Source organism: Podarcis bocagei (genome assembly GCF_964188305.1).
Source record: "Podarcis bocagei genome assembly, chromosome: 2".
In the NCBI taxonomy this organism is placed as follows: domain Eukaryota; kingdom Metazoa; phylum Chordata; class Lepidosauria; order Squamata; family Lacertidae; genus Podarcis; species Podarcis bocagei.
Genome location: NC_138126.1, coordinates 15,115,232 through 15,134,066, shown reverse-complemented (window position 1 = coordinate 15,134,066; position 18,835 = coordinate 15,115,232). Strand labels below are relative to the sequence as shown.

Here is an 18,835-nt window from a genome sequence, read left to right as displayed (position 1 = left end):
GAAGGACATGACAGCATATTTGGTTGGCATGCATATTTGTGGAATGGGGGGGGGGAAAGTACACAAAGGACTCAACAATACTATAATAAGTTTTTAATAAAGGTATGGGGAAAATACAAAGAATAATTGGAACCCCAAACTCCATGGTGGCTATCACCCATTGAAGCACTATCACTTAACATGTCAACAATGAAAGGAATATGGCCAACATACAGAGAATTACTAACAGAACAAGAAGGAAAGTTAAAATTGAAAGACTATGATGAGATATAGGAAGATTTAGTGATGGTGATGGATATTTGTTGTGAGAAAGAAAATCAATAAAAATAATTATAATAAATGGGAAGGAAAGGAAAAAGAAAGGCGTTTGGACAATTATCACGATTCAAAATTAATAAAGAAAAAACAAAACTCCTGGTAAAATAATTAGATATACAAGAAAAAGTAAAGTTAGAAATAGAAACAGGACTTAAAATTACTAACAGAGCAAAGTATTCAGCCATCATGACTGCGTCCCAGCAACCCTGATACCTGGTTTCCATCTCTTTCATGTCCTGATGGAATCTCTCCCCCTGCTCGTCACTCATTGAACCCAGGTTCTCAGGAAACCGGTCCATATGTGAAAATAGGTAGTGCATCTTGATGCTCATGTTGCAGCCCAGGTTCCTGAAAGCAGTCAGCATGTTGTTGACAAGTTCTGCATAGTTTCTGGCCTTATTGTTGCCAAGAAAGTTCTTCACTGCCAGAACAAATGCCTTCCACGCTTCCAGTTCCACTTCGTTCATTGAGTTTCCGAACTCTGGATCTCTGATGAGCTGATGGATCTGAGTACCGTCAAAGATGCCAACTTTCAACTTCTCCATGGTCAATCCTGGAAAAGCCTGGCACAAGTAAGTGAAGCAGTCACCATCCTTGTCCAGAGCCTTGGTGAACTGCTTGATTAAGCTGAGCTTGATGTGCAGCGGTGGGAAGTGTATTCTGTCTCTGTCCACCAGAGGGTCATTGATGACATTCCTTTCTTTGCAAGGCACCAATTCCTCCCGCACAGGCCAGTCCTTCTTCGTGTAATGCTGAGCACGGTCCCTACTATCCCACATGCACAGAAAACATGGGTACTTGGTGAAGCCAGACTGTTGTCCCAACAAAAAGTTAACCATCTTCAGGTCAACACAAATAAACCACTTATGCTGATCATAACCAATTTTCTACAGCACATACTTCACCGCTTCATAGTTCTCCTTCAGTGTACTCGAGTGAGCCAGGGGTATAGAGGCAAACTGGTTGCTGTTGTGTAGCAGAACAAATTTCAGTGATCACTTGCTGCTGTCAATGAACAGTCTCCAATCTTTGGGTTTGTACTGTGGCACTCCAAGCTTGAGCAGAAGCTGTGCAATATCTGCACAGTACACCAAGTCCTTCTCTTCCGAGAAAAAAAACGGAGGCACTCTTGATGCCTGTTGCGGAAGAAGCTGATGCGAGCACTGTCAGAGAGGAGGTTTTTTCCCTTCAATCTGGATGCCAACAGTTCGGCAGAGTCCTTTGACAAGCTGAGGTTGTGAACTAGATCATTCAACTCCTTTTGGGAAAATGGATGTGGAGCATCATCTTCAAGAACCACTTCTTCTTCATGTCCTTCAACACTGGAGGCATCTTTGTCACTAATGTCAGGAAGTTCTCCAAAGATAGGCACTGGAATTTCATGACAATGAGCTACAGGACGACGTGCTGATTGAAGACCAGGATTAACTTAGTTTTGATCCCTCAACTTTATGCTTTGCTGCACCAAGATTTCAAGGTTTTATGACTTCAAACTGATCCCTTTTCGACATAATCACCCAGAACTATCGGACCTGAATACTTCTTGTCATTAAAATAATCATTTCCAATCAAAACAATTATTTGACATGGCATTTTACCCCCACCAACTTCTTCTAAAATGCTCCACACAAGCGTACATGTGAACAAAAACGTAAAAAAATGACATGTGGCCATAGCTCAAAAACTTGACCTGGTTCAGCAAAACCAATGTGATTTTTGGATTCAGCGCATCAGATTCGTCCTAAATCAACTGAAAAAATACAGACAACAAATTTGTTGTTGACCAGTGTAATAGATTACAGATGGGAAAAAAATAAAACAATAAGACATACAGGAATAGGCTGGTTTCAATACACTCAATTAAATGCAATTTTTGAGGAAGACAAAAAAGTAAATGGATTTGATACAAAATTATTTGAAATAGACAAAGAATTGATTATAAATGATGATAAAATTTTATCCAAATTGTATTTATCCAAAATGTATAAACTATTATTAAATTGGCACTTAAAAGACAAAGGGGTTAAAGATGTCATGGTCAAATGGGCACAAGATTTCGGTCATACAATTGATTTAGAATAATGGGAAAACTTATGGAAAAGAGACATAAGATTTACAGCATGTTATACAATAAAATATTTTTTTTAAAAAAAAATGATGTACAGATGGTATCTTAAACCCTCGAAATTGGCTAAAATGTACCAAAACACCAGTGGAAAGTGTTGGAGGTGCAAACTTAAAGAAGGGAATTTCTCCCATATGTGGTGGACGTGCCCTTAAATAAATTTGGGGTACCATTAATGAAGAATTAAATAAAATGTTACGACATACTTTCCCCAATAAACCAGAAATGTTTTTTTGGGCCTATTAACAACAGACATCCCAAAAGAAACAAAAGAATATTTTTGTATGCAGTAATGGACCTGTCCTTGCCGCTGCTTGTCCACCAGGTTTCTCTTACGCACAGCAACTCAAGTCATGTGGGCAGGGAGGGGGGGGTGGTTTGCAGTGATTTGTAGGAAGTCATTAATTTGCACCAGGCGTCCTATTGGGAAGACCCAGTTCTCTGAGTGCATGTTCTTGAAGTTGGACAATAGGGGCAGTACAGGATTCCTTTTGGTGTACCGATCTCCCCCGCACCAAGAATTCCCTGCCTGAACTGCTTCAGGTTGTGGCAGATGTTCTCCTGGAGACACCTAGTTTGATTGTCCTGGGGAATTATAACATTCACGCCGACACAACCTTACAAGGGGCTGATTGGATGTGGAAAGCATGGCCTCCATGGGGCTGTCCCTGAGTAAGTTTGGCCCAACTCATAGCCGCGGACATGCCTTAGACCTGGTGTTCACCTCTATGGATGTTGGTGATCTGACACTAAGTAAAAGCGAATGTAAAGAAGTGTCATGGTCAGATCACTTCCCGATGCAACTGGACTTCTCCACAACCCTTCCCCTCTGCAGGGACGTGGGACCGATTTGGGTGGAAAGCCCCTGCAACTTAATGGATCCAAATGGTTTCCAGAGAGTGGCAGGGGATGTTTTATCCCATGCTGATGGCCTTTCAGCTGATTCCCTGGTGGCCCGTTGGAATGTGGAGTTAACCAGGGCTATTGACTGTCTGGCAATGAAGAGCCCACTCCGATTGCATGGAGCCCGGACAGCCCCATGGTTTTCCATGGATCTGAGGGTAACAAGACGGCTAGAGCGCCAGTGGCAGAAACCTCATTCTAAATCTGACTGGACACGGGTTAGAGCTCAACATCAAGCCTACCAAATAGCGATAGCGAAGGTGAAGAAAAGCTTCTTCACCCCCTATATTGCATCTGCAGAAAACAGCAGCAGGAGACTCTTTCAGGTGGTTAGCAATTTAATGGAACCATCTCTCCAATGGAGCCTGGTACAGGCCACATGATCTCCTGCAATGATTTTGCAAAGTTTTTTTGCAGATAAAGTCACTCAGATTCAGAGAGGTAGACTCCCCCGTGGGAGCAGGGCGGGGGTTGGCGAGTGCTAGAGTCCTGTCTAGTAAAGATGCATGGGATCAATTCCAATCTGTTACATCCGAGGATGTGGACAGGCTGCTTGGACGAGCGAAACCAACCACCTGTCTCCTTGATCCTTGCCCATCCTGGCTCATAAAAGCTAGCCGGGAAGGGCTGGGCGATGGGCTCCATGGGGTGGTGAATGCTTCTCTCTGTGAGGGAGCCTTCCCAGACACACTGAAAGAGGCAGTTACAGTGGTACCTCTGGTTAAGAACTTGATTCGTTCTGGAGATCTGTTCGTAACCTGAAGCACTGCTTTAGCTAATCGGGCCTCCTGCTGCCGCTGTACGATTTCTGTTCTCATCCTGAAGCAAAGTTCTTAACCCGAGGTAATATTTCTGGGTTAAAAAAAATTTCTTTAGACCCAACCAATACGGCCAACTATCGCCCAGTCTCAAATCTTCCATTCTTTGGCAAGGTGATTGAGTGGGTGGTTACTGAACAACTCCAGGGAAGCCTGGAAGATGTGGACCATTTGGATCCCTTCCAGTTGGGATTCAGGCCTCATCATGGGACTGAAACTGACCTGGACACGATGATTTCCGGCGGGCTAGGGACAAAGGTAAGAGCTGTTTCCTAGTTCTGCTGGATCATTCAGAGGCTTTTGACACCATCGGCCATAACAACCTACTGGACCATCTAGAGGGGCTAGGGGCTGGGAGCTGGAGGAACTGTTATACAGTGGTTCTGCTCCTTCCTCCTGGGCCGTGTTCAGAAAGTGGTGTTGGGGAATGAGTGTTCAGACCCCTGAGCTCTCACTTGTGGAGTGCCTCAGGGTTCCGTCCTCTCCCCATGCTTTTCAACATCTACATGAAGCCGCTGGGAGAGATCAGGGGGTTTGGGCTGGATGTTCATCAGTATGTGGATACCCAGCTCTACCTCTCTTTCAAATCAGAACCAGTGAAGATGGTGAAGGTCCTGTGTGAGTTCCTGGAGGCGGTTGGAGGATGGATGGCGGCTTACATATTAAAGTTGAATCCCGACAAGGCAGATGTCCTGTTTTTGAGAGACGGGAGGCAGGCAGGTGTGGAGGACTCCCTGGTCCTGAATGGGGTAACTGTGCCCCTAAAGGACCAGGTGCACAGACTGGGAGTCATTTGGGACTTGCAGCTGTCAATGGAAGCGCAGGTCAATTCTGTTTACCAGCTTCATCTGGTACGCAGGCTGAGACCTTATCTGCCCGCAGACTGTCTTGCCAGAGTAGTGCAGGCTCCAGTTATCTGCCACTTGGACTACTACAATACGCTCTACGTGGGGCTACCGTTGAAGGTGATCCAGAAACTGCAATTAATCCAGAATGTGGCAGCTAGACTGGTGACTGGGAGTGGCCGCCGGGACCACATAACACTGCTATTGAAAGACCAACATAGGCTCCCATTGCATTTCTGAGCACAAATCAAAGCGTTGGTGCTGACCTTTAAAGCGCTAAACAGCCTCGATCCAGTATACCTGAAGGAGAGTCTCCACCCCCAACGTTCTGCCTGGACACGGAGGTCCAGCACCAAGAGCCTTCTGGCAGGTCCCTCACTGTGAGAAGTGAAGTTACAGGGAACCAGGCAGAGGGCCTTCTCAGAAGTGGTGCCCTCCCTGTGGAATTCCTTTCCCCCCAGATGTCAAAGGAAAAAACAGCCACCAGACTTTAAAATGCATCTGAAGGCTGCCCTGTTTAGGGAAGCTTTTAATATCTGAAGGACTATTGTATTTCAATATTTTGTTGGAAGCCACCTAGAGTGGCTGGGGAAATCCAGCCAGATGGGCGTGGTACAAATAAAAATTATTATTATTGAAAACACTGCCAATTTTTCATACATTTATATAGTTTCCCGCCTGTGTGAATTATCTTCTGAATATTAAGGTCTCCATTCCCTCTGAAGCTTTTTCCACATTTCATAAATCTGGTTTTCCCCATGTGAGTTAGCGGATGTTTCCTAAGGTTCCATATTGACTTAAGCTTTTCCCCTGTGGGACTTCGCCAATGTAATGTAAGTTTATCCTCTCTGTTGAAGCTCTTCCCACATTCAATACGCTCCAAAGGTTTCTCCCCCGTATGAGTTTGTTGGTGATTTCTAAGTGCTCTACTTTTGCTGAAGCTCCTTCCACATGCCATACATTAAAATGGTTTCTTCCCCGTGTGTTCGTTGGTGTCTTATAAGGTGTCTATATCGAACCAAGCTTTTTCCAAATTCTGTACATTTAAATGGTTTCTCCCGTGTGAGTTTGTTGGTGTCTTCTAAGGCATGCATATCGACTGAAGCTCTTTCCACATTTAATACATTCAAATGGTTTCTCCCCTGTGTGAGTTCGTTGATGTTTTCTAAAGTTTCCACTATCACTGAAGCACTTTCCACATTCAATACATTTAAATGGTTTCTCCCCCGTGTGAGTTCGTTGGTGTATTCTAAGGTGTTCGCTTCTACTGAAGCTATTTCCACATTCAATACATTTAAATGGTTTCTCCCCCGTGTGAGTTTGTTGATGTATTCTAAGTGTTCCACTTTCACTGAAGCTCCTTCCACATTCAATACATTTAAATGGTTTCTCCCCCGTGTGAGTTCGTTGGTGTATTCTAAGGTGTCCACTTTCACTGAAGCCCTTTCCACATTCAATACATTTAAATGGTTTCTCCCCCGTGTGAGTTCGTTGGTGTATTTTAAGTGTTCCATATCGACTGAAGCACTTTCCACATTCAATACATTCAAATGGTTTCTCCCCCGTGTGAGTTCGTTGGTGTCTTCTAAGTGTTCCATATCGACTGAAGCACTTTCCACATTCAATACATTTAAATGGTTTCTCCCCCGTGTGAGTTCGTTGGTGTCTTCTAAGTGTTCCACTTTCACTGAAGCTCCTTCCACATTCAATACATTTAAATGGTTTCTCCCCCGTGTGAGTTCGTTGGTGTATTCTAAGGTGTCCACTTTTACTGAAGCTTTTTCCACATTCAATACATTGAAATGGTTTCTCCCCCGTGTGAGTTCGTTGATGTTTTCTAAGGTTTCCACTTTCACTGAAGCTCATTCCACATTCAATACATTTAAATGGTTTCTCCCCCGTGTGAGTTCGTTGGTGTATTCTAAGTGTTCCACTTTCACTGAAGCTCCTTCCACATTCAGTACATTTAAATGGTTTCTCCCCCGTGTGAGTTCGTTGGTGTATTCTAAGGTGTCCACTTTCACTGAAGCCCTTTCCACATTCAATACATTTAAATGGTTTCTCCCCCGTGTGAGTTCGTTGGTGTATTTTAAGTGTTCCATATCGACTGAAGCACTTTCCACATTCAATACATTCAAATGGTTTCTCCCCCGTGTGAGTTCGTTGGTGTCTTCTAAGTGTTCCATATCGACTGAAGCACTTTCCACATTCAATACATTCAAATGGTTTCTCCCCCGTGTGAGTTCGTTGGTGTCTTCTAAGTGTTCCACTTTCACTGAAGCTCCTTCCACATTCAATACATTTAAATGGTTTCTCCCCCGTGTGAATTCGTTGGTGTATTCTAAGGTGTCCACTTTTACTGAAGCTTTTTCCACATTCAATACATTCAAATGGTTTCTCCCCCGTGTGAGTTCGTTGATGTTTTCTAAGGTTTCCACTTTCACTGAAGCTTTTTCCACATTCAATACATTCAAATGGTTTCTCCCCCGTGTGAGTTCGTTGATGTTTTCTAAGTTGCCCATTTCGACTGAAGCTCTTTTGATAGTCCTTACATTTAAATGGTTTCTCCTCTATGTGAATTTGTTGATGTGTCCTCAGTTTTCCACTGTGACTAAAGCACACCCCACATTCCATGCATTGAAACTGTTTCTTTGTTCTTCTCAATGAATTCAAAGATGGCTCCATAGAATTCTGGCCATCATCTTCCTCACCTGTTTGGGAGTGGGGGAGGGGGAAGAGAATCCTGTTAAGAATTTCAGGGAAAACAAGAAAGGAACTGAACACATGTCAGTCCCAGTATCCTTTCTCCACTGTCTCCTTTCTCCACTGTCCTCTCTATGTTCCAAACTTTTAGGAATGCAGGTGAGATAATGGCAAGAAAAACACATGATCACTCCATTCACACTTAATAAACTGCATTATTTTATAATCTGAGGTGGAATTGGCTTCTTAGACACATCTCGGTATTTCTCTTTTCCCAGGTAGGAAACGATCACAGGCTTGAGTAGCAGTCTCTCCTATGACTAAGAAGTAAAACTTTAGTGTTACTATGCCACATGTAACTGTAAAAATATTGCAGTATATTAGAACAGGCATCTCCAAACTTGGCCCTCCAGATGTTTTGGTACTACAAAACCCATCATCCCTGACCACTGGTCCTGTTAGCTAGGGACGTTGGGAGTTGTAGTCCCAAAACATCTGGAGAGCCAAGTTAGGGGATGCCTGTATCAGAACATAAGAAGAGCCTGCTCGATTGGGCAAAGGCCCACCTAGTCCAGCATCCTCTTCTCACAGTGGCCTGCTAGATGCCTGTGGGAAACCAGCAAGCAGGATTTGTGTATAAGAGTTTTTTTGCTGCTGATTGCTTAAATTTTATCCTTCCCGATTGCTGCACAGCAAATTTAAGTCCCCCCCCCCCAATCGTAATTAAGGCTTTTTTCATCCCACTTGCATACTTGAGCAGCAAATTTAAGCCCCCCACCTTATCAATATTAAAGCCGTTACTGGTTGCAGTGTTCTGAGGTGACATTTGGTGCTTTAGTTTTTTCCCATTTGTCAGGGGTTCAGGAGCAGAGACGAGGGCAAGGGAGGAAACAGAGAGTGAAGGGGAGGAGTCCGAAGGAAAGATGAGCGATGACGACGACCCGAGATCTCCGAGTCTTTCCAGTGAATCGGAAGATTCACAGAAAGGAGCGCCAGTGACCAGAGCAAGGGGGGAGCTTAGGGGGACACCCCAGGAAGAAGGGACAAAAGGGGGTTCAGAGAGCAGCAGTGGGAAATCAGGGCCAACATCCCCAACAGAGCGCAGTGGGGAGGAAGGGCGCAAGGCATCGGGATCAGGCGGCTCGCCGCAGGGGGGAGGACATGAGTCAGGAGTGGCCACACCTCCATCGGAGAGAGAAGAAACGGTCAAACGGAAAGTGGGAGGTTGGGCGCGCGCGCCAAGTTCAAATGCACAGGAAGGCAGCACAGTAAGCAGCCCGGAAAGGGAGCCAGGTCCTAAAGCCCGCCGCAAGGAGACAGAAGGGTCCGGGGGGTCAGCGTCAGAAGAGTCCCGGAAGGAAGAGACCACGGGGGGCAGAGGGACCCAGAGAAGAACAGTCAGGCGGAAAAGGTGGAGTAAGGCTAGGGTATTAAGTTGGTGTACAGGGGGCGGAGACTCAGACGGAGCTTCGCCGGTCTAGCTTATAAGACGTAGAGTTGCGCGCTGCAGCTTGGAAATGGAAACTGTAAATCAATAAAGACTTTTATACAGTGAATGCTGGCTAGCGTGATCCTCTGTGAGCTCGGATCTGGAAGCAGCTCTGACAGTAAGCTCCGTCTCCAAAAATCTTGGCACCTAAAACCTAGCAGAAAGGGGTGAAGACTGGTGCCTACTCACGAGCTCACGAACGGCAGACATGATGACTGCTGAACAGCAGATAGCGGATCTGCAAGAAGCAGTGAGGCAACTGAATGCCGAGGTACTCGCATCCAGGAAGAGAGAGGGAGAAGCAGCCGCCACTTACCAGGATCTCCAGGTCAGGTTGGAAATGCTTACGAAGCAAGGGCAACTGACACCCAAACCGGAGGGAATTGGGTTGGGGAGAAGAGCAGGCGGTCTAGTATCTCACTTCGATGGGAATTTACAACAGTACCCCAACTTCCGAGCAGATGTACAGTGTGCGCTGCAACTGCTGGACAAGGACTTTAGAGATGAGCAAGAGAAGGTGGGGTTTATCATGTCCCATTTGCATGGAGATGCTAAAGCATGGCTGCGCAATTTGTGGAGAGATAAGGATCCGGCGCTCCAAAGTGCGGATGCCTTCCTTAAAGCGATGGATGCGTGCTTTTTATCAAGCATAGACGTGGATCTTGCCCGGAAAGAGGTGCACGGACTGAAGCAGGGGAGGGCCAGTGTAAGGCAGTATCATGCCCACTTTTTTGCACTGGTCAGTGCCCTGGAATGGGACAGAGATTCGGCTCCAGTCAGAGACCTGTTTTGGGAAGGCTTGAGCGGAGCGGTTAAAGACGAAATTGCAAGGGGGGAGAGACCCCGGACCACGCAGGTCGTTCAGAGGGCGCTGACGGTTGGGGTGCGGCTGGAGGAACGTCCATGGAGCAGGGACGAAGGGCGTGGAGGGCGCGAACCAGCGAGAGGGTTCTCCTTCGTTCCCAGAGAAGCAGCGCGTGCGCAATCCACGCCTCCGCCAGGAGCGGGAGCGGAACCTATGGAGGTTGGCGGTGCCAGGGCTCAGTCAGCAACCAGAGCCCTAGCGCCAGGAGCAGTCAAAGCGAAGCCTCCTAGAGGGAACAGGAAATGTTACATCTGCGAAAGTCCTCAACACATGGTGAAAGAGTGTCCCCAGAGGATCCACAAGCTCAATGCAGCCTCTGCAACGGTGACTGCAGCTACTCAGCACGGAGACTCACAGCAGGGAAATGACGGAGTCTGGCTGGAGACAGAGGCACTGGGGCCCAGCCAGATGAGTCAGTGAAGCAGTCCCCAGAGATTTTGCAGCCCACAGACCCCCTCCCGCCCAAACCAGTAGTGCAGCTCACTGCATCGCTTCAGCTACCCAATGGCCTCACTCTGGACGTGCCAATCACCGTTGACTCAGGAAGCAATGCGGATTTTATAGGGCAGGACTTTGTCGATAAACACGCTATACAGCTGCTGCCTGCCACGCTGCCCCTGCAGGTCGTCACAGTGGATGGCAGGGAGCTGCTAGGGGGGCAGGTGGTGAAGCAAACGCCACCAATGGTGATGCGACTTGGAAATCACAGGGAAGTCATCAGTTTTAATGTCACCAGACTGTCGGACACGCCTATTGTCTTGGGCATGAGTTGGCTGGACAGACACAGTCCGACGTTGGCTTGGTACCAGCGGCAGCTGGTCTTCGGCTCATCATATTGCGCTGAACACTGCATTCTGCCCCGGCAGGAGGGAGAGGAGGAGGAGGCACAGCTGCAGCTGGGGACGCTGCAAGCAATCCCCCACAAATACGCAGGATTTTTGGAGGTTTTCTGCGAGAAGGAGGCGGACAGGCTACCCCCCCACAGACCATATGACTGCAAAATTGACCTACTGCCAGGGGCAGCGCTACCAAAAGGGAAGCTGTATTCCATGTCTGAGGACGAACTACAGGAACTCAAAGAGTTCATAGATCATAATTTGGAGCGCGGCTTCATCCGTGAGTCCAAGGCAGTGGGGGGCAGTCCTGTATTCTTTGTTAAGAAGGACACGCCCCCAAAAAGGCTCGTGGTGGACTATCAGACCTTGAACAGCATGACCAAGCCATCGGACTTCCCCATGCCCAGGATCGACGACCTCCTCGCAACGGTACGCAAGGGCCGCGTGTTCACCAAGTTGGACCTGCGAGGGGCGTACAACCTCATTCGCATGTGGGAAGGAGATGAGTGGAAGACAGCCATGTTCACGCCCCTAGGCACCTACGAATACAGAGTTATGCCTTTTGGACTACAAAATGGCTCCCACTGTTTTCAAGCTTTCATGCATCACGTGTTAGCGGGGCTCCTCTACAAGACGTGTGTCTGCTTCTTGGATGACATCCTGATATTTTCTGAATCGCAGCAGGATCACGACAGAGATGTCAAGGAAGTGCTGAGCAGGCTACAGCAGCATAGGCTGTACGCCAAGCTGGAAAAGTGCCAGTTCGACGTGACGGAGGTGGATTTCCTGGGCTACAAGTTGTCAGACAAGGGGCTCGCCATGGACAGCGCCAAGGTTCGCGCGGTGTTGGATTGGAAAAGCCCGCGCAACTGGAAGGAGGTCCAGCGGTTTGTCAGCTTTGCGAACTTCTATCGCAAGTTTATCAGGGGGTTTGCTATGCAAACGGCGGCCATCACAGACACGCTCAGCTCCAAGAAGAAGAAGTTCATCTGGACGGAACAGGCGGAGCAGTCCTTTCAGGCACTCAAGCGTCTCTTCGCGTCGGAAGAGCGGCTGCTGCATGTCAACCCCAGCAGGCCGATGAGGGTGGAGACGGACGCTTCAGACAGAGCCGTGGGAGCAGTCTTGTTGCAGCAAGACCCGCAGGGGGCTTGGAGGCCAGGAGCGTTTTACTCCAAGAAGCTCAGCAAATCTTAACAGAACTACACCATCTGCGACAGGGAGTTGCTTGCCATTCATGCAGCATTCAAGGCGTGGAGGCACTTCCTGATCGGCGCCAAACACACGGTGCAGGTCTGCACGGACCACAAGAATCTAGAGCACTGGCGCACGGCGCAGTTCCTGAACCAGAGGCAGATACGTTGGGCTGAGTTCTTTGCGAACTTCGACTTCCGCATAGAGTATGTCCCGGGAGACACCAACGTCATGGCGGATGCCCTATCCTGTAAACCGCAGTACCTGGAGGAGGCGACGCCAGCGGCGGCCATGCACATCTTCACACCGACAGTGTGGGCGTGCGCTTCGGCAACAGTGGACCTGGATGCGGTACGGCGAGCGTTGCAGGATGACTCCTTTGCGCAAGCTAAGATGGCAGAGGTGCACAGGGGCACGGTGGCGACCGACGAGTTCCAGGTGCGCGATGGATTGCTCATCCGTAAGGGGGCCATCTACGTACCGGGAGACGACCTTCGCGCCAAGGTGCTGCAGCAGCTGCACGACGCGCCCACTGCCGGGCACTTTGGCACGGAGAAGACGATGGAATTAGTCGCTAGAGACTTCTGGTGGCCCAGAATGCGAGGGGAAGTCGCGGACTACGTGGCGAGGTGCGACACCTGCCAGAGGGTCAAACCAGTGCACAGACCGCCGGCCGGACTGCTGGAACCGCTGCAAACCCCGTTCGAACCGTGGGAGAGAGTGGCCCTGGACTTTGTCACGGATCTACCCAGCTCGAGGGGCAAGACAGCGGTGCTCGTGGTGGTGGACTTGTTCACCAAGATGGCGCATTTCATTCCGTGTGCGAAGGTGGCCACGGCGGAACAAACCGCTAAACTGTTCATAGATCACGTGTTCAAGGTTCACGGTCTGCCGCGGTCTATACTGTCCGACCGGGGGCGCCAGTTCATCTCGAACTTCTGGCAGAAGCTGATGGGCTTCCTGAACGTCAAGATCAACCTGGCGTTGGCGAGACACCCGCAGACCAACGGCCAAGCGGAGCGAGTCAATGCCATCATGCAGCAGCACCTGAGATGTTATGCAAACCAACAACCTGCAACGTGGGTGGATTACCTGCCACTCGCCGAGTTCGCCTACAACAACATGAAGCACGTGTCCACAGGGGTGATGCCGTTCTTCGCCAACAATGGAAGGCACCCCAGAACCTTCCCGGGACTGGAAAGAATGGGGGAGGGGGAGCCGCAGGCAGCAGACGCGTTCGCGTCGGAGTTGCAGGAGGTCCACGATCAGCTCAGGCGGCAGCTGGAGCTAGCTAAGCATGCATACAAGGTGCAAGCGGACAAACACAGGTGGGTCGGCGAAGAGATCCAAGTGGGAGACTGGGTCTGGTTGGCAGCCCACGCAGTGCCGGCCAGATCGTTGGCAAAGAAGAAGCTAGGGCATAAGCAACTGGGGCCCTACCTAGTCGAGGCACAGGTCAACCCGGTGGCCTTCCGGCTGACACTTCCGGAGGGATCCAGGATGCATCCGGTGTTTCACAGATCAGTGCTCACTCCCTACAAGGCTCCTCAGATTTCAGGAGCCAGGAACAGCACCGAGTCCGCTCCGGAGGGGGACCGAGCAGGGTGGAGTATCACAGGAGGAGCCCCTCAACGAGGTCACAGAGATTTTGGACTCTAGATGGGGGGAAGAGGGGGTAGAATACCTTCTCGCCAGAGAGGGCACCCCAGCCAGTGCCAACAGCTGGGTGCCAGGCTACGCTTTGGAGGAACCTCTGCTCAAAGAAGAGTTTCATGCCCTCTTCCCGCACAGGCCCATGCCCGCCGAGTTTTTCGACGACTGGCTTTTCACACCCACGCTTTCCGCCAGCACGTTCCTGGGGTTCGACTCGGACGAGGAACCGACACTGGAAACGCATTCCCCGGAGGGGTCACCCTCGGGATCTGCCTCAGAACCCTCGTATTGGTGGAATGATCGACCAGAGGAGCAGTGGTGCAGGAAGTGGCTGGAGGGTCCAGTTCGAGCGACGGACCCGGGAGCGACCGACGCAGAGACGGACGTGGATGTGTTCGGGGAGGATCTTGGGTTCGAGCACGGCGGCACAGAGATGGAAGAGGAGGTGACCGCCGTCGACGAACGCAGGGAGGAAGAACCGGAAGTCTTCAGCTGGATGCCCGCCACAGGAAGCGAACTGTATCCGGCATTCGTCCCCAGGCCGATGGAGCACCCAGCACCCACACCTGAAGGAGGGGAGGGGGGAAGGGGGGGCTTCGAGGGGGGGATGGATGTCAGGGGTTCAGGAGCAGAGGCGAGGGCAAGGGAGGAAACAGAGAGTGAAGGGGAGGAGTCCGAAGGAAAGATGAGCGATGACGACGACCCGAGATCTCCGAGTCTTTCCAGTGAATCGGAAGATTCACAGAAAGGAGCGCCAGTGACCAGAGCAAGGGGGGAGCTTAGGGGGACACCCCAGGAAGAAGGGACAAAAGGGGGTTCAGAGAGCAGCAGTGGGAAATCGGGGCCAACATCCCCAACAGAGCGCAGTGGGGAGGAAGGGCGCAAGGCATCGGGATCAGGCGGCTCGCCGCAGGGGGGAGGACATGAGTCAGGAGTGGCCACACCTCCATCGGAGAGAGAAGAAACAGTCAAACGGAAAGTGGGAGGTTGGGCGCGCGCGCCAAGTTCAAATGCACAGGAAGGCGGCACAGTAAGCAGCCCGGAAAGGGAGCCAGGTCCTAAAGCCCGCCGCAAGGAGACAGAAGGGTCCGGGGAATCAGCGTCAGAAGAGTCCCGGAAGGAAGAGACCACGGGGGGGAGAGGGACCCAGAGAAGAACAGTCAGGCGGAAAAGGTGGAGTAAGGCTAGGGTATTAAGTTGGTGTACAGGGGGCGGAGACTCAGACGGAGCTTCGCCGGTCTAGCTTATAAGACGTAGAGTTGCGCGCTGCAGCTTGGAAATGGAAACTGTAAATCAATAAAGACTTTTATACAGTGAATGCTGGCTAGCGTGATCCTCTGTGAGCTCGGATCTGGAAGCAGCTCTGACACCATTATTTCATTTTTGTTTGTGTGGCCTTTTCATTTTTGACTGTGGCTTGTTTTTTGTTTTAATTTTAATTTTTATCATCTACAATGCTGTCTTATTTATTTTATGGTACAGAACATTGATTATTGTTTTCATTTTATGGATCAATGGTCTTGTTAGATAGTAAATTTCATGTTAAATTGCTGTTTTAGGGGTTGTTTTTAAAAGTCTGGAACGGATTCATCCATTTTGCATTACTTTCTATGGGAAAGCACGCCTTGGTTTTGGAATGCTTCGGTTTTGGAAGACCTCCGGAACCGATTATGTTTGAGAACCAAGGTACCACTGTAACTCCTAAGATTTAAAATCCTGGAGGAAGAAAATCTGCCCCCACTACAGGGATACCTCTGGTTACGTACTTAATTTGTTCCGGAGATCCGTTCTTAACCTGAAACTGTTCTTAACCTGAAGCACCACTTTAGCTAATGGGGTCTCCTGCTGCTGCTGCGCCACAGGAGCACGATTTTTGTTCTCATCCTGAAGCAAAGTTCTTAACCCGAGGTACTATTTCTGGGTTAGCGGAGTCTGTAACCTGAAGCGTATGTAACCCGAGGTACCACTATACTTTATGAAAGGGATTCAAGAAACAAAGAGCTGCTTTGGAGAAGGCCTCACCCCCCTCCTCCTTAATATCATGAACTTCGTTCCATTTGTCTCTTCTCCATCTTTTCCTCTTTCTCCCTCCACCATCCATCTATCCCTCTCCCCATCTCCTCTCCCTTGGAACTCACCAGATTTCTCCAAGGGTCCTGGGAGGGAATGCTCAGAGGTTGTGGGGAGGGATGCAGGAGACAGCCTGACCAGGTCAACCGTCCATCTTCCTCCTTCCATCCTGGCCAGGCTTGCAGGTTCAGTCTCAGCTAGGTTTGCAGGTTCAGCTTCCTGAGGAGCGCAGAATCTAGAGCAAGTTGCAGCTTCCTGGGAGGGAGGGAAGAAGAAGCCAAGGGAGTCTGAGAGCCCCTGCAGGGATTCTCCTGCCCAAGACATTCTGCTGCCCCTGGAGAAGCCCCAATTGGGCACCCCCTTCCCAAGAGCCCCACCCATTTTCAAACACCTTTGGCAATTCCTTTCACCTGCTTGTCCCATCTCCCTTCCTAAGGCTGGCACGGTATGCACATTAGTGGCCTGAGAGTAGATCCCATGGAACTTAAGAGTTCATCTGCAAAGGACTGCTCTGAATACATGGGTGGCCCTTTCATGGAGAAGAAGGAAGCCCCTTGCTTGCATCAGGACCCCCTGGGAGAGGCGGGGGATCCACCCATTGCTCCCTCTGTCCTCCCTGACTCCTCCTCTGTCGTTCTGCCCTACAAACACCCTTTGCTCTTGTTGCTCAGGGGAGAGAGGCAGGAAGAGCCTTCAAACCCATTCATTTCCTCTGCAGCCCAGTGAGAGGGGAAGGAGCTGCAGCGCCTGGTTCACTTCAGATACACACATGGTTTACTGGGTTTGTGAATGAACACGTCCTCTGCCTTCCATGCGGTGGGAGTGGGGTGGCTTAAAAGTGATGAGGTCAAGCTTGCAAAAATCTATCATTTGCCTGACAATAAATGTTGGAAATGTAAAGAAATTGAAGGAACTTTTTATCACCTTTGGTGGACGTGCCCAAGGATTAAGGCTTTCTGGGAAAAGATCTATAATGAAATTAAAAAGGTACTTAAGTACACGTTTACTAAAAAACCAGAGGCTTTTCTCCTGGGCATGGTCGGCCAATTGGTGTCCAAGAAGGATAGAACATTTTTTATGTATGCTACAACAGCAGCAAGAATACTCATCGCAAAGTACTGGAAGACACAAGATTTACCCACCGTGGAAGAATGGCAGATGAAGGTGATTGACTATATGGGTTTGGCTGAGATGACGAGCAGAATCCGAGACCAGGGAAGGGAAACAGCGGAAGAAGATTGGAGAAAATTTAAGGACTATTTAACGAAATATAGCAAAATCAATGAGTGTTAAAATGATGTTGGATTAGAAATGAAGGAGTTAATAGCAATAATGGTTAAATTAAGGAGAGTAAGCAATATTAAAAGTAAGTTAAAAAATAAGGGAAGGATTTGCTGAAAATAAATTTGAAATTGGAATACAGAAAGGGGAGGTAAGAGGAAGTCGGGAAAGTAAGCTACAAGAAATTAAGAATTGAACTTATATATGTTTTATGTTTTATTATGTTTTGTGTTGTGTTTTGTGTGTGTGTGTTTTGTTAAATTTGTTGAAACCTTAATAAAAAATATTTATTTTAAAAAAAAAGTGATGAGGAGACCTCCCCCCTCCATTCCTTTTGGGAAACAGGAGCTTTGGTCAGGAGTAAACAACTTAGATGGCAAGTTCACAAGAGAAGCACTTTGGAGCACTGCTTGCTCTTACTATGTGTTTGGACCTAGAGGACAACATACACGTTTACACCACAGGACTCCTTAAAGAGGGCATTTCTTTGAATTCAAAGGCCATTTCTACAAAACGGAAGTCTTCTGCTGGCAGCCCTATGTAGGAAAGTTTTCGATGTTTTAAATTTTGGGGTGTTTTTGTTGGAAGCCGCCCAGAGTGGCTGAGGCAACACAGTCAGATGGGCAGGGGGCAAGTAATGAATTATTCTTATTAGTATTATTCCCTTCTAAGCCCATCCTGTTATGCATGCTGATCAATGACTTTGTCCCATCCCCCCCCCCTTGAACGCAAGAGGGCTTCCTATTTTTACAGCTATTCTTCACATTTCTATACTGCCCTTCCTCCAAAGATCACAGGGCAGCTTACAAGAGAAAAACACAGAGATGCATAACAGAGTAAGAAATAAAAACACCCCCCCCCCATTATTCAGTTGTGAAGTCCATAGATTGTTTAATGAGCCAAACCCCTGGGAGAAGAGCAAGGCTTTCGCCTGTTGCCTAAAGATAAGGTCTTCCTCCGAGGGGCCTTCTGCTGGGGTATAGATATTAAAATTAAAATTAATACTTTTATTAAGGCGATCCTGGCCAGCAATGCCCACCCCTCTCCCCTTGCCCGTCTCCTTCCCTGCCAGTGGCGTAGCGTGGGGGGTGCAGGGGGGGCCGGCCGCACCGGGCGCAGCATCTGGGGGTTAGGGTTAGGGGGCGCAAATCCACGGGTTAGGGGGCGCAAATTACTTGCCTTGCCCCGGGTGCTGACAACCCACGCTACGCCACTGTTCCCTGCAACTCCCTTTGCACCAGATCCCTGCAGGAGGAAGCTTCTCCCCCCCCCTTCAAGGCCCCCTTTAAGAAAACAGCTCCCTTCCCTCCCTTCTCTTCTCCCCGCCCGGATCTTGTGCAGGGCCCGCCTCTCCCCGTCCCGGGGCTTCTCATCCTGGACCCCCTCGCAAAGCCCCTTCCCTCCTTCCCCGCCACTGGCTTTGCACTCACCCGAAATCCCAGGCAGCGGGGGCGGGAATGGGAGCCCCCGCGTGGGAGGCAGGGCGTGAGGGCGCTTAATTAGGAGGCTTGATTGGGAAGAAGCCCCCTCCTCCGCCTCCGCAGGATGCAGCCCCGCTTCCCGCCTCCTCTCCTCCCTCCTTCCTTTGCAAGCCCCAATATTATCTCTGCTGGTGAAGCCGGAAGTGGAAGCAACTCAGAGGAGGAAGGAGAAGTTTCTCCCCATGTTCAGCCTCTTGTCTGTTATTTGATAATTGGGGGAAGGAAAGCCTTGCAGCACCCAACCAATGGGAAGA

The 18,835-nt window shown here is 49.2% G+C and overlaps 1 protein-coding gene and 1 long non-coding RNA gene across 3 annotated transcripts in view; both read right to left on the bottom strand.

Annotated features, from left to right (window-relative positions):
- Positions 1 to 78: 78 nt before the first annotated feature.
- On the bottom strand, positions 79 to 18,736 carry LOC308580640 (uncharacterized protein). The gene is made up of 3 exons (XM_081182591.1): positions 18,531 to 18,736; positions 15,888 to 16,074; positions 79 to 7,720 (listed from the first exon to the last, which is right to left on the bottom strand). Exons 2-3 carry the CDS (start codon positions 15,985 to 15,987, stop codon positions 6,054 to 6,056), a joined length of 1,767 nt encoding a protein of 588 aa, XP_081038717.1. The 5' UTR covers positions 15,988 to 16,074; positions 18,531 to 18,736; the 3' UTR covers positions 79 to 6,053.
- Positions 79 to 18,835, bottom strand: part of LOC308581287 — a 196,492-nt gene continuing 177,735 nt past the window's right edge. For both annotated transcript variants that reach the window (XR_014004930.1, XR_014004931.1), the window contains one exon: positions 79 to 5,585. This is a non-coding gene — a long non-coding RNA (uncharacterized lncRNA). The remainder of the gene's footprint in view (positions 5,586 to 18,835) is intronic.